Consider the following 15296-nt stretch of genomic DNA (forward strand, 5'->3'; position numbering starts at 1 on the left):
TTAAAGGTAAGAAAACTGAAAATATGACCCAAAATTCACATTGTCACTCTTAGCAACATTTGGCATAATCTGAACATTTATGTATCTGGGTGCTTAAAAATGTTTGTTTGGGCTACTTTTCATCCTGCCGAAGAAATTGTCTTGGAGAGAAAACCTGCAGATTTTTCGAACATATGTTGGTGCCAGGCTCAATGGCCACATACTGTTCTGAAATGAGACCATAGCCAACTAATCCCACAGTCACTGTCTGTATCAATTAGTCTCGCATCTCTCACTCTGTCTTGCTATCTCCTTCAGTCTGTCTCCCTCTATTTATATTACTTCTTCATTGTCTATATCACTCAGTCTCTCTCCCTCTCTTCCAATGTCTGTATCCCTCTGTCTCTCTTCCCCACCAACAATGTTCCCTCTAAGGTGCGCGCACCTCCTCCGGGACTGCAGCGCAGAAAAAATGCCAGGCAGCGCAGAGACAAGATATTGAACTTCACTGAGTTCGCACAATTAGTTTGCATTATATAGATAAAAAAAAATTCTGTGATCCAATCAAGATTATGTCAGACCCTTTTCAATGCAAAAAAACAGAATCAAACCAGGTCAGTTGAGAGCCACGTTTCCACATTTGTTGATATTCTTTGCTAATTAGCAAGTTATTAGCCCAGTTATAGATAAGTATAGGTCAGCAATGGGGAGTTACTGCTTCCTACAAGAGCACAAAGCGTGTAGGCTTATACCCTGACTACACTGCCCACGTCGCGTGCGCGAGCATTACAAAATAAATGTAGAAATCTATATTATTCAATTATTGCACCCACACTGCTCGATCGTGCGCACCAACGAGCGTCTGCATTGCCAAGGGCTAAAATAGAAGTCAGTTCTATTTGTGATGCAGATCGCGCTGCCTCTCCCATCTCCTCATCGCTTTCTAGAAGCAGGTACCCACTTGCCATCTCCTCATTGGTTATACCCACGTGGGTGACTGAAAGACAAACGAGGTCGGTGGCGGTAATGCACCTAATTTATGAAAGTTGCCAATCGCAATATAAAGTCCAGAGAAGAAAAGACTGAAAGGAGGAGAGATGACTAGAAATGATTCGGTTGACCGTTTTATGTGTGGATTAATTGTCGGAGTAGAGGACCTTGTGCATTTCAGGTAAAATAACAACTCAATGTTTATATCCCAGGACAAATTAGCTAGCAACAGTAAGCTAGTTAAATAGCTAGTTAAACTGCTGCTCCAGTTTCAACTGTTCTGCCTGCGGCTATGGAACCCTGACCTGTTCACCGGATGTGCTACCTGTCCCAGACCTGCTGTTTTCAACTCTCTAGAGACAGCAGGAGCGGTAGAGATACTCTGAATGATCGGCTATGAAAAGACAACTGACATTTACTCCTGAGGTGCTGACCTGTTGCACCCTCGACAACCACTGTGATTATTATTATTTGACCCTGCTGGTCATCTATGAACATTTGAACATCTTGGCCATGTTCTGTTATAATCTCCACCCAGCACACCCAGAAGAGGACTGGCCACCCCTCATAGCCTGGTTCCTCTCTAGGTTTCTTCCTAGGTTCTGGCCTTTCTAGGGAGTTTTTCCTAGCCACCGTGCTTCTACACCTGCATTGTTTGCTGTTTGGGGTTTTAGGCTGGGTTTCTGTACAGCACTTTGAGATATCAGCTGATGTAAGAAGGGCTTTATAAATAAATTTGATTTGACTTTACAAATTAGCTAGCAAGTGCAATTTAGCTAGCTAAATTGCCATAAATGTTTAATGCTTTTCGACCTGTCCCCAAATTAATGTAATTGGTTCAGAGTTTGTTTTGATATTTTAACCTGCGTGTTTTGTGTGGGGGACAAAATAAATGTATGCACGATGGCGCACGCGCGCAGCCGGTTTGGGTTCCGTGTTAGCCTACATTTCAAGCTGTCTTGAACATCCAGTCAGGTCAAATATGCAAATAAGCCAATAGGCCCATGGGTAGCTTACATTGTCTAATTCTCTGTATGGTAATAATTAATTTTATTTTGTAAAGTAAACACAGTAAAATGCCGTTTAAAGTCACCTATTTGGCCCATGGTGTTACAGACCAACTAAAAAATTACTAATTAAAATGTCAAGTCTTCATAATGTAAAAATTCTTTTTTTAAGTGTCATGCAATATAAGCCTGCATTGATCCCCACATATAGGCTACTGTAGGCTATATTACAAAAATCAAAAAGCTATTTCCATGTGAAAATGTAATGGGATTTGTTCCATTGGTTTTGTTGGTAGGCCTACATTGTGCCTATTGGCTACTGTCTTAAACTGTAAGGGTACAGCCTCAGTGTTCACTGTAAACTCGCACCGGAAGTTGCACAAAATTCTCACAACATTCAAGTTTCCGCTCACAAGACTTAAAATTTGCTCAGCGGCAATTTTTTTGGAGGGAACATTGCCCACCTCGTCTCTCACTTTTCTTGAACACCTGTCATATTTTAACTCAATATGCTTTATTGGCATGGCAATTTGAAATTCACTGAGGGCATAATTTTCCGTCCCTCCCGTTCTCCCTATTAACTAACACCCTTTCTTTCTCCAAATCATCCTCCTTCCCTCCCTTCCCTACCTGGCTTGGGGGAGGGAGAAAGTGGGAGAGCGGAAGAGAGGAAGTTGAGTGAGAGAAACACAAACGATCGCCAAGCACATGCCGGCGGAATCAGACCACCAAAGGGGAGCCTGCTGGGCAAGCAATCACAAATCGGCTTTGTAGATGACATTTCCCATTTTGTTTTGTTTGGCATATGAAACTTAATGAATATATGAGATCATTGAACACTCCTCTCTCATGAGCAATTTTAAGAAGACCAAAACATTAAAATAGAGGCATTTATTACAAACTTGATAAAAATAAATAATCAACACATCCTGGTCTTCAATCTGGACCATCGGCTGATTCTGATCTGTTAGTGCCAGGCTAGAGCATAAGCTTGAGGGAGTAGCCCAGGAGGGAGTAGCCCTCCTATTGATATGAACAGAGAAAGAAACGTCATTGCCATGACAACTGGTACCACGTCTCATGGCCTCTTTCTTTTTGGGGTCTTTCCAGGTTTTCCTAAGAGGGCTGGTGTGTATGAGCGTGGACACACTCGCACACGGTTGCACACACGCAGAAACACACACACACCACAAACGTGGACAAACACACAAAACACGAACACGGACAGACACAAAACACAGCAACACGGACACACACACAATTAGGCTAAAGATAGCCACAGTAGGAAGTGGAGTGCCATTTTTCAGTTCATTAGAATGAATGAGAGAGATTGGGAGGTACACTATGTGGACACCTGCTCATCGAACATCTCATTCCAAAAACATGGTGATCACTATGGAGTTTGTCCCCCCTTTGCTACTATAACAACCTCCACTCGTCTGGGAAGGTTTTCCACTAGATGTTGAAACATTGCTGTGGAGATTTGCTTCCATTCAGCCACAAGAGCATTAGTGAGGTCGGGCACTAATGCAGTCGGCGTTCCAATTCCTCCCAAAGGTGTTCCATGGGATTGAGGTCAGGGCTCTGTGCAGGCCAGTTAAGTTCTTCCACACAAACCATTTCTGTATGGACCTCGCTTTGTACATGGGGGCATTGTCATGCTGAAACAGGAAAGGACCGGTCATGTTGCTCATAGACATTTCCACTTCACAATAACAGCACTTACATTTGACCGGGGCATCTCTAGCAGGGCAGAAAGTCACTGAGCTCTTCAGTACGGGCCATTCTACTGTCAGTGTTTGTCTATGGAGATTGCATGGCTGTGTGCTCGATTTTACATACCAGTCATCAACGGATATGGCTGAAATAGGATTGTGCACATAGTTTTGGCAATGTAGTGTAGGTGGGCCATTAGAATAATTAACTGAGCGAAGCTGCATGGTGTATTAAACAGTGAATCATTGATGGACCTCCTCACACACGCACGCAAGTAAGCATTTTCACTTGTGTGTGTGCATCTGCTGCCCAGAAGTCATTCAGAGGATTCGTCCAGGGTAGAGATGAGGAAGTGTGTGTGTGTGTGTGTGTGTGTGTGTGTGTGTGTGTGTGTGTGTGTGTGTGTGTGTGTGTGTGTGTGTGTGTGTGTGTGTGTGTGTGTGTGTGTGTGTATAGTGGTGGTGGGGGCGCATGTATACTGAACAAAAATATAAACGCAAGATGCAACAATTCTACTGAGTTACAGTTCATATAAGGAAATCAGTAAATTTAAATAAATTCATTACACCCTAATCTATGGATTTCAGGGTGGGCTAAGGCCCACCCACTTGGGAGCCAAGCCCACTCACTGGGGAGCCAGGTCCAGCAAATCAGGCTTTATTACAGACAGAAATAAGCTTTTTGTGTGTATGGAATATTTCTGGGATCTTTTATTTAAATTCATGAAATATGGGACCAACACTTTACATGTTGTGTTTATATTTTTGTTCATTATAGATGACATCACCAAAATGACAGAGGGAGAGAGGCATGTGGGGACCTGTTAGATAATCACCATGGCTTAATGACACACACAAAGAGTGACAGGGGAAAAAATTAACTGTGTGTGTGTGTGTGTGTGTGTGTGTGTGTGTGTGTGTGTGTGTGTGTGTGTGTGTGTGTGTGTGTGTGTGTGTGTGTGTATATGTGAGAGAAAGAATGTGAACAATCTAGGAAAATAAGGGTGGAATCCTACCCAGGGATTAGAATAAAGTTTGGGAATGTCACAATGTCACCACTCTGGAGAGGAATTCCCAAACATGGGACAAGGGAGGAGGGGGAAAGGGCAGAGGAATGGACGGCAGCTATCATTTTGACTGGGAATGAGCCCATTCATTCAAGAAATTAAAGAAATTACTAATTGAAAGTTAATGGACCCGTTCCACCTTGTTATTAAAATACGCTAGGAAAGTGTAAACAAACTCGTACCAGCTCATGAATTTTTGGAGACATGAAACCTCCATATGTTGTGTTGTTTTTTACGCATGTGCATTCATGCCTAAATAATTGCCCCTTGTGAAAAAAATGAAAGGCTTTAAATTGTTATAAAAAGTAAAGGCTTCTGGAAGGAAATGCTGCTCAAACGGTGTTGCTCATTCAGCCAAGAGAAACTTTCAACCGGTTCTACCCATTAAGCGAGTCAGAGTCAGAGGCCGAGCCTTCTCTGGTCTCTCCTCCACCCGTTGCGGGGTCTGAGACGCCGAAGCCTCCCACCATTAGCTCTGACAAAATGAAAACCCTAGTCATTGGCGACTCCATTACCCGCATTAGACTTAAAAATAATCATCCAGCGAGGGTGCAGGGCTACCGATGTAAAGGCTAATCTAAAGAGGGTGCTGGCTATGGTTAAAACTGGCGAGTGTAGAGAGTATAGGGATATTGTTATCTATGTTGGCACCAACGCTGTTCGGATGAAACAGTCAGACGTCACCAAGCACAACATAGCGTGTAAACTAGCTAGAAAGATATCGGCATCGAGTAATTGTCTCTGGCCCCCTCCCAGTTAGGGGGAGTGATGAGCAGAGGCTTACAACTCAATCGCTGGTGGAAAACTGTTTTCTGATCATCCCAAAATATATAATTTTTAGATAATTGGCCCTCTTTCTGGGACTCATACATAAACAGGTCCAAGCCTGGCCTGCTGAGGGGTGACAGACTCCATCCTAGCAGGAAGGGTGCTTTCATTTTATCTATGAACATAGACAGGGCTCTATCTCCTCTAGCTCCACAATTAGATAGGGTGCAGGCCAGGCTGCAGGCTGTTAGCCAGCCTGCCAGCCTGCCAGCTTGGTGGAGTCTGCTACTAGCACAGTCAGTGTAATCAGCTCAGCTATCCCCATTGAGACCGTGTCTGTGCCTCGATCTAGGTTGGGCAAAACTAAACATGGCAGTGTTCGCTTTAGCAATCTCACTAGAATAAAGACCTCCTCCATTCCTGTCATTATTGAAAGAGATTGTGATATCTCACACCTCAAAATAGGGCTACTTAATAATGTTAGATCCCTCACTTCCAAGGCAGTTATAGTCAATGAACTAATCACTGATCATAATCTTGATGTGATTGGCCTGACTGAAAAATGGCTTAAACCTGATGAATTTGCTGTGTTAAATGAGGCCTCTCCTTCTGGAAACACTAGTGACCATATCCCAGAGCAGTTTTGCTAAGATTTACGAGAGCAAATTTCAATATTAAAAAAGAAAAATTGCTGCATTTTCGTCTTTTGAGCTTCTCGTCATGAAATCTCTACAGCCTACTCAATCACTTTCTATAGCTACTGTTTACAGGCCTCCTGGGTCGTATATATCGTTCCTGACTGAGTTCCTATCGGACCTTGTAGTCATGGCAGATAATATTTACATTTTTGGTAACTTTAATATTCACATGGAAAAGTCCACAGACCCACTCCAAAAGCCTTTCGGAGCCATCATCGACTCAGTGGGTTTTGTCCAACATGTCTCTGGACCTACTCACTGCCACAGTCATACCCTGGACCTCGTTTTGTCCTGTGGAATAAATATTGTAGATCTAAATATTTCTCCTCATAAACCTAGACTATCGGACCACCATATTATGTTTGCAATCGCAACAAATAATCTTCTTAGACCCCAACCAAGGATCATCAAAAGCTGTGCTATAAATTCTCGGACAACACAACGATTCCTAGATGCCCTTCCAGACTCCCACCCCACCTATCCAAGGACATCAGAGTACAAAAATGTGTTAACCAACTAACTGAGGAACAAAAATGTACCTTGCGTAATAGTGTAGATGCAGTTGCACCCCTAAAAACTAAAAACATTTGTCACAAGAAACTAGCTCCCTGGTATACAGAAAACACTCAAGCCCTGAACCAAGCTTCCAGAAAATTGGAACGGAATTGGTGCTCCACCAAACTGGAAGCCTTCTGACTAGCTTGGAAAGACAGTGCCATGCAATATCAGAGAGCCCTCACTGATGCTCGATCCTATTTTTCCAACCTAATTGAAGAGAATAAGAACAACCCAACATTTATTTTTGATACTGTCGCAAAGCTAACTAAAAAGCAGCATTCCCCAAGAAAGAATGGCTTTCACTTCAGCAGTGATGAATTCATGAACTTCTTCCATGAAAAGATCATTAGAAAGAAAATTACGGACTCCTCTTTGAACCTGCATATTTCTCCAAAGCTCAGTTGTCCTGAGTCTGCACAAGCCTGTACAGGTCCCTGTCAAGGACCTAGGATCAAGGGAGACACAAGTTTTTTAAATCCAATATCTCTTGACACATTCATGAAAATAGTCATGGCCTGTAAACCTTCAAGCTTCATACTAGACCCTATTCCAACTAAACTACTGAAAGAGCTGCTTCCTGTGCTTGGCCCTCCTATGTTGAACATAATAAATGGCTCTCTATCCACCGGATGTGTACCAAACTCACTAAAAGTGGCAGTAATAAAGCCTCTCTTGAAAAAGTCAAACCTTGACCAAGAAAATGTAAAAAATTCAATCAGCCAATATCGAATTTCCCAATCCTCTAAAATGTATTTGAAAAAGCTGTTGCGCAGTAACTCACTGCCTAATGTATATGAAACGCTTCAGTCTGGTTTTAGACCCCAGACTGCACTCGTCAAGGCTCTGCATCTGTCCTTGTGCTCCTAGACCTTAGTGCTGCTTTTGACACCATCGATCACCACATCATTTGGAAAGATTGGAAACCCTAATTGGTCTACACGGCCAGGTTCTTGCCTGGTTTGGAGCTTATCTGTCGGAAAGATATCAGTTCGTCTTTCTGAATGGTTTGTCCTCTGACAAATCAATTGTAAATTTCAAGAATATTTCAAGGACAGCTTTTTTCCATCTTCATAACATTGAAAAAATCTGAAACTTTTTGTCCAAAAATGATACAGAAAAGTTAATTCATGCTTTTGTCACTTCTAGACTAGACTACTGCAATGCTCTACTTTCCGGCAACCCTTAATAAGGAACAAAATAAACTTCAGTTAGTGCTAAACACGGCTGCTAGAATCTTGACTCATATTACTCCAGTGCTAGCCTCTGCACTGGCTTCCTGTTAAGGCTAGGGCTGATTTCAAGTTTTTACTGCTAACCTACAAAGCATTACATGGGCTTGATCCTATCTATCTTTCCGATTTGGTCCTGCCATACATACTAAAACATACACCTCCTTATTGGCCATTTACTCTTATAATCTCCACCTGGCACAGCCAGAAGAGGACTGACCACCCCTCAGAGCCTGGTTCCTCTCTAGGTTTCTTCCTAGGTTCTTGTCTTTCTAGGGAGTTTTTCCTAGTCACAATGCTTCTACATCTGCATTGCTTGCTGTTTGCGGCTTTTGGCTGGGTTTCTGTATAGCACGCTGATGTAGAAAGTACTTTATATATAAATGTGATTGATTGAAACATGTATGGGCACACATTGTTATGAGGATTTACAGAAGTGACAGAAGTCACTCAGTGGTACACTTACCAATGTTTGGATGGTTTAGAATCTTCATTATTCTGACTTCTCGGAAGAGCTGAAAAGAAAGGAAGTTGAGAAGATGTGAGATTTTCTTTCCTGCAGACATTTAGAAGAACAGGTACATCACTGGTGACATTCTCTGGTTGTTAGAGGGATAGTATAGGCCAATATTGGACACTAAAACTAAAGTATGTTCTTTAATAGAGGCTTCCACACATACTCTAACACACACAAACACATTACTTTTTTTCATTGTTATTGGTAACTTCCACTCCCCCCCCATACCGCCCCTAAAACAATCTCATTTCCCACAAGTTACTTCCACATGAAAGCCCAGAACAACACAGACAGACAGAGGCGGACAGAGAGAGACGGACAGAGAGCCTACCAACTCTCCCAGACTATGACTTCCTGGTGAGTTTGAAAAACACTTACTCTGCCTTTCTTTCCCTCTCCCTCTTTTCCTTTCCCTCTCTCCCTCACTCTTTTTCTGTCATGAATGAATGAGCAGGACAGTCTCTCGTTCTAGTAGCCGCCCATTGTGATGCTTATTGGACCATGGGGTCTCAGATGACCTTTTGACCCCGATCTCTCGTCATTGCCCTCGGACGTAGATGATCTGATTGGCCGGTTGTCAGCCGTGGTCTCCCACGCAAGACGGTAAGGCCTACCCTTGGTATCCCTCTACCACTCCATCTATTCACCTCTCTCCCTAAGAGAATACATTCAATGTCACCAAAAATTATTGGGTCCCCTAGGAAACACTTAGCAATTTTGTTTCCTACCCTGTCACAATAACTCCTCCCTGGGATTTGAATTTGTTGTCAAACAACACTGTGCCCACTATTATACTCTAACTATATAATTACAATAATCATTATATTTCCATTATGTAAACAGTTCACCAAAGTGTTTTGGTCTAAATCACAAGTCAAATCGCAATTGCAACATTTGGTAAAAGAGTGCAGGAAATGCAGAAATTGACAAAAGTGCTGAAAATAATTTCAGGTTGAATTGAACAGTATAAAACAATTAGAATGGAGAAAGACTCATTGAAATCACTTAGAATGTAAGTGTTGCCACCCTAGGATCACTCACTACTCATAAAGCACATGTAGAACTTTTAATATTCAAAAACTAAAAATACCGTCAATTTTTTTATTTATTTAAATACTTTCATATGATATATTGGTCATGTCGCCCAGCCCTAATCTCTCTGTATCTCCAACCATCTCTTTTGCTGCAACTTCCATTCCAATCCATTTCTTCCTGTCCACTCCATCCATCTCTCCTACCCTTCAGGCAGGTGGCATAAACAGGGGCTGAGCCCTCAGCACGCTGAATCATAAAGTAAGAGTGTATGCCTTGGTGTGTTATAAGAGTATGTTATGTGTGTGCTTGTGAGTTGAGCCTGAGTGCGCGTGTGTGTGTGTGTGTGTGCGCAAGTGTTGTGCATTGACTTCTGAGTACTGGGAGGAGTTCACTATCTCCGAGTGCTCTGACTCATGGCTGGTAGCTCAGAATAGATCCCTGACAAAAACGGGCCATTATCTCCTGCGTCACAGGTACGTACGCGCATACATTGACTCAATGACCCACACAACCAACTTACTGAAGCATGTGTGCACAAACACACAGCTTCACTGACACACACACACACAAAATGGTTTCACACGTGCCTCTTTCTTTGCTTTTTTTTTTAGCTTTGTCTTGCCAGTGATCATTCTCTGACCATGCCTGCAACTGATGTGAAAACATAAGAATGTGGACCCTCAATCATTGAAACCCACCCTAGTAAATAAGAGATGTTGGGGTATGTAATGTTTTTAAACATTCCTTTAAGTGAGGGAAAGATTATTTGGCAGAACTTTATTCCACAGGACACCATTTAACCACAATTGATGAGTAAGACATCAGAATTGTAGCTCAGCAATGTATCTGAGATAAATACATGGTTTTGAAACATGAATGAGAACACAGAGTTTGGAGATCTCCCTGCCTAGAATAAATCCCCTGGGTCATGATCATTAGGCACCAAACGCTATAAAACATTCTGATTAGGGTATCCACCCACTTTGCCCAGAGTGGGTAAAAACCTGTTTTGGTGATGAAATTACAATACCTTATGTTATAAAATACATTTTACCATGATCAATATGAGTATTAATGTTCTGAATAGTTCAGTGTGGTCTTTAACATATTATTAACATTATATATTTTTTTTAAGTCAGATTTCATAACATAATACATCCGATAATAAGCAGAGCTTTGTTGAAACCTGCGATGGGACAGGTTTCTCGTAATAACTTGAGGATTTTACATTTTGTGGTCTTCGTCTTCAATGTTGTTTCAGCGGGTCGCAGAAAGCAAAATGACCATGACACGAGTTGAATTAAATGTATAAGGCTTTGAAAATAAAAAGTGTTTTATACACTCATTGAGCCGTTGATATTTCACAGAAATATGCTTGTTTTTGTGAAACATGATCGAAAAATAAGACATTTAGAATATGAAAAGTGTATACTTAAATATGAAAATACATGTCATGTCTCAAAATCGATATCCATCTTACCTCTATATTGTTTTATTTCCTGTAGATTTCAAGAAGAAAGATGACAAGTTCAATGCGAAAGTGAGCCTGTCAGGTAGGCAGTAAACCTAATTCTTGCACAAAATCCAGTCTAGCTGACCTGATGCAATTTTCCAGATTTTTGACCACTTTTTTTTTTATCTGGCCTATCCTACAAGGGTAAAAACTCCATTAACTTTTTAACTGATTATGATAAAGACTTGGACCATTGTTTTTCTTATAGGATTAGCTACACAATTAAAGTACTATTTAAAAAATGTGCATTTCTGATTGGACACCCTAGACTGAAAAAGAGAGGTCCTACATGGACTTGTCCAATAAACACTCATATTGATCTTCCGTTGCCAAGAGTTTATTTTTCTCCCAGATTTCATGATATCCAATTGGTAGTTGGGCCATTCCGCCGAATCGGTGCCTTTTCCGTCCCCAGGACATTATATGCATAAATATGCATGAAGAAAATCTGTATAATACAATATATTATCAAGCAAAGTGTCCTGCACTTTGTCCTAATTGCAATTTGAAGATACATCATGTAAAACTTTAATTATAAACTATCCAAGAACACTGAGTATTTTTTTTAAACACACAAAGCCATTTTTTTAAAGTGAGACCCCCAACCTCAATTTTATAAAAAATCTATCATGTGATATATCTAACAATTGTTTAAATGATGGACCAAACTAAATTGAAAAACAAAAATATTTCAACTCTCTCTCCCTTTTGATAACCACTCGGCATGAAAAGGGGGGGAGGGGGGGGGGGGGGGGGAATGTCATGCTCTGATCAGGTGGAAACGTCATAAAATAGGCCTACCTGATTACTTATTATCCCTTTTGCAAATAGTCTACAGTTGTGTTTATTTGGCGCTCACCGGCACGGGAAACTCTTGAGGGTCCAGAATATTTCATACAAATGTTTCAAGTTTGTTAGCTCAAGCTTCTAGCTGGACCAAATCGATAGTTGATACGTTTCAAGTTCCTTGCAGACATGCCATGTGTAGTAAATTTGATATATTTTTATAAGGATATTTGTTGCAGGCTGTAATGTTTTTATTTGTTGGCTTTATATAGGCAATTTTTACATAGTTGGCAATAGAAGTAACTTTTAGATTGTATAATTTTCATTAAGATATCATTTTTATTAATCACATGACAATGACTTTGCGATAGGAAGACTATTATAAAATAAATTAAACTGTTCCACAAAAATGTGCATATGAAAATCATAACTGGCACGCACATCAGTAGAATTGGTAAGATAAATTGGAACTCCAAGTTTGCCAACCCCTGGTGTAGCCTATTACCGGCAACTTCGGGAGCTTAAAAGCCAGCGGGAGTTGGTGGTTCGGGATTTTTTTTTCTTCTTTTCTATTGGTTAGGCTATCTTAATCCCTGGCTCCTTCTTGAGTCATTTGTGTGTCTTAACTATTTCAATCACAGTGTGCTTAAAGCATCAGACAAGCTCAATAGCCTAAAAATATTTGATTTCATTAAAACACATAAGGTATGTTAATATATGGAAAAATACACATTTTAATATTTCAACCAATTAATTGATTGAAAGAACAGACAACTCTTGTTCGACCAAGATTTGTTTTTGTCGGGGACAGCCCTAGATGAGAGAGAGGAGACGAGGACAGAAAGCCAGTTTAAACTATTGGGAATGGGGAAAGGAGATTAAGACAGGAAGCCCATTTAGATTGTTGGAATGAGGGAGAGGAGATGAGGACAGGAAGCAAGTTTAAACTGTTGGAATGAGGGAGAGGAGACACCTCAGAGTGTGTGAGCGGCGTTTCATCTCTCTTCCTCAAAATATGTTTTGCACTTGAGAGAGAAAGAAACGAGGAGACAAAATAATGTTTCCCTCCCCAGTGTTTTAACTTGTCTCCTTTGGATAAGGAGGGGGATTTTAGTTCAAATCAAATTTCATTAATCACATGCTTGGTGTAGACCAACAGTGAAATGCTTACTTAGGGGCCCTTCGCAATAATGCAGAGAGAAAGAAAATATACAAGCAATAGAAAAATAAATACACAATGAGTAACGATAATTTGGCTAATACAGTGAATTGGGGAAGTATTCAGACCCCTCGACTTTTCCACATTTTGTTATGCTACAGCCTTATTCTAAAATTGATTAAATAAATACATTCTCAATCTTAACACAATACCCCAAAATGACAAAGCGAAAACAGGTTTTTAGAAAATTTTGCTAATTCAACTTGGAGTCCACCTGTGATAAATTCAATTGATTGGACATGATTTGGATATGCACACACCGGTCTATATAAGGTCCCACAGTTGACAGTGCATGTCAGAGCAAAAACCAAGTCATGAGGTCGAAGGAATTGTCTGTACAGTTCCGAGACAGAATTGTGTCGAGGCAGAGATCTGGGGAAGGGTACCAAAAAATGATGAAAGTCCCCAAGAACACAGTGGCCTCCATCATTCTTAAATGGAAGAAGTTTGGAACCACCGAGACTCTTACTAGAGCTGGCCGCCCAGCCAAACGGAGCAATCGGGGGAGAACCCGACATTCACTCTGAAACAGCTCCAGAGTTCCTCTGTAGAGATGGGAGAACCTTCCCGAAGGACAACCATCTCTGCAGCGCTCCACCAATCAGGCCTTTATGGTAGAGTGGCCAGACGGAGGCCACTCCTTAGTAAAAGGCACATAACGGCCTGCTTGGAGTTTGCCAAAAGGCACCTAAAGACTCTCAGACCAAGAGAAACAAGATTCTCTGGTTTGATGAAACCAAGATTGAACTCTTTGGCCTGAATGCCAAGCGTCACATCTGGAGGAAATCTGGCACCAACCCTACGGTGAAGCATGGTGGTGGCAGGATCATGCTGTGGGGATGTTTTTCAGCGGCAGGGACTGGGAGACTGGTCAGGTTTGAGGGAAAGATGAACGGAGCAAAGTACAGAGATCCCCTTCATGAATAATTTCTCCAGAGTGCTCAGGACCTCAGACTGGGGCGAAGGTTCACCTTCCAACAGAACAACGACCCTAAGCACACAGCCAAGACAACGAAGGAGTGGCTTCGTGACAAGTCTCTAAATGTCCTTGAGTGACCCAGCCAGAGCCCGGACCATCACCCGATCGAACATCTCTGGAGAGACCTGAAAATAGCTGTGCAGCGACGCTCCCCATCCAGCCTGACAGAGCTTGAGAGGATCTGCAGGGAAGAATGGGAGAAACTCCCCAAATACAGGTGTGCCAAGCTTATAGTGTCATACTCAAGAATTCTTGAGGCTGTAATCGCTGCCAAAGGTGCTTCAACAAAGTACTGAGTAAAGGGTCTAAATACTTAAGTAAATGTCATATCAGTTTTTTTTTTTTTATACACTTAGAACATTTTCTAAAAACCTGTTTTTGCTTTGCAATTTTGGGGTATGTGGGCATCTAAAAATAAAATGTAACATAACCAAATATTGAATAAGTCAAGGGGTCTAAAGACTTTCCGAATGCATTGTATATACACAGTACCGAGTACATAGTCGATGTGCAGCAGTACGAGGTAATTGAGTTAGATATGTATATAACTAGGAATAAAGTGACAAATAAACTGTAGCAGCAGTGTACGTGATGAGACAAAGCATTTGTGCAAAAAGGGTAAAGGCAGATAGGTTAACTATTTAACTTTCGTCACAAAAAAAATGTTCAGGTTCCTGTTGGTTCCAGACGTGCTGCATCGGTACCGCTTGACATGTGGTAGCAGAGAGAACATTCTATGACTTGGGTGGCTGGAGTCTGACACTTTTTAGGGCCTTCCTCTGATACCGCCTAGTACAGAGGTCCTGGATGGCATGGAGCTTGGCCACAGTGATGTACTGGGCCATACGCACTACCCTCTGTAGTGCCTTGCGGTCGGATGCCAAGCAGTTGCCATAACAAGCAGTGATGCAGCCAGTGATGCTCTCAATGGTGCAGCTGTAGAACTTTGAGGGCCCATGCCAAAGCTTTTCAGCCTCTTGAGGGGGGAAGGGTCGCTGTCGTGACCTCTTCACCTGTGTTGGTGTGTGTGGACCATGATAGATCCTTAGTGAACTTGAATCTCTCGACCCGCTCCCACTACAGCCCCGTCGATGTGAATGGGGGTGTGCTTTGGTCCTCCGTTTACTCAAGTCCACGATCAGCTCCTTTGTCTTTTTTTACAATAACGTTGAGGGAGAGGATGTTGCCAAGTCTCACACCTCATCTCTATAGGCTGCCTCTTCGTCATCGGTGATA

General features: G+C 41.7%; 1 protein-coding gene across 6 annotated transcripts in view; it reads right to left on the minus strand.

Annotated features, from left to right (window-relative positions):
• The window catches only part of LOC106607643 (MAP/microtubule affinity-regulating kinase 3), a 217383-nt gene that overhangs the window by 156008 nt on the left and 46079 nt on the right, over nucleotides 1-15296 (minus strand). For all 6 annotated transcript variants that reach the window (XR_006770269.2, XM_014204792.3, XM_014204794.3 and 3 more), the window contains exon 4: nucleotides 8478-8526. Coding sequence is in view for 5 of the 6 variants with exons in the window: in XM_014204792.3 (XP_014060267.1) it covers nucleotides 8478-8526 (49 nt within the window). In the remaining variant the exon portion in view is untranslated. The remainder of the gene's footprint in view (nucleotides 1-8477; nucleotides 8527-15296) is intronic.

The sequence above is a fragment of the Salmo salar genome, chromosome 06, assembly GCF_965601325.2.
Source record: "Salmo salar chromosome 06, fSalSal1, whole genome shotgun sequence".
Lineage (NCBI taxonomy): Eukaryota > Metazoa > Chordata > Actinopteri > Salmoniformes > Salmonidae > Salmo > Salmo salar.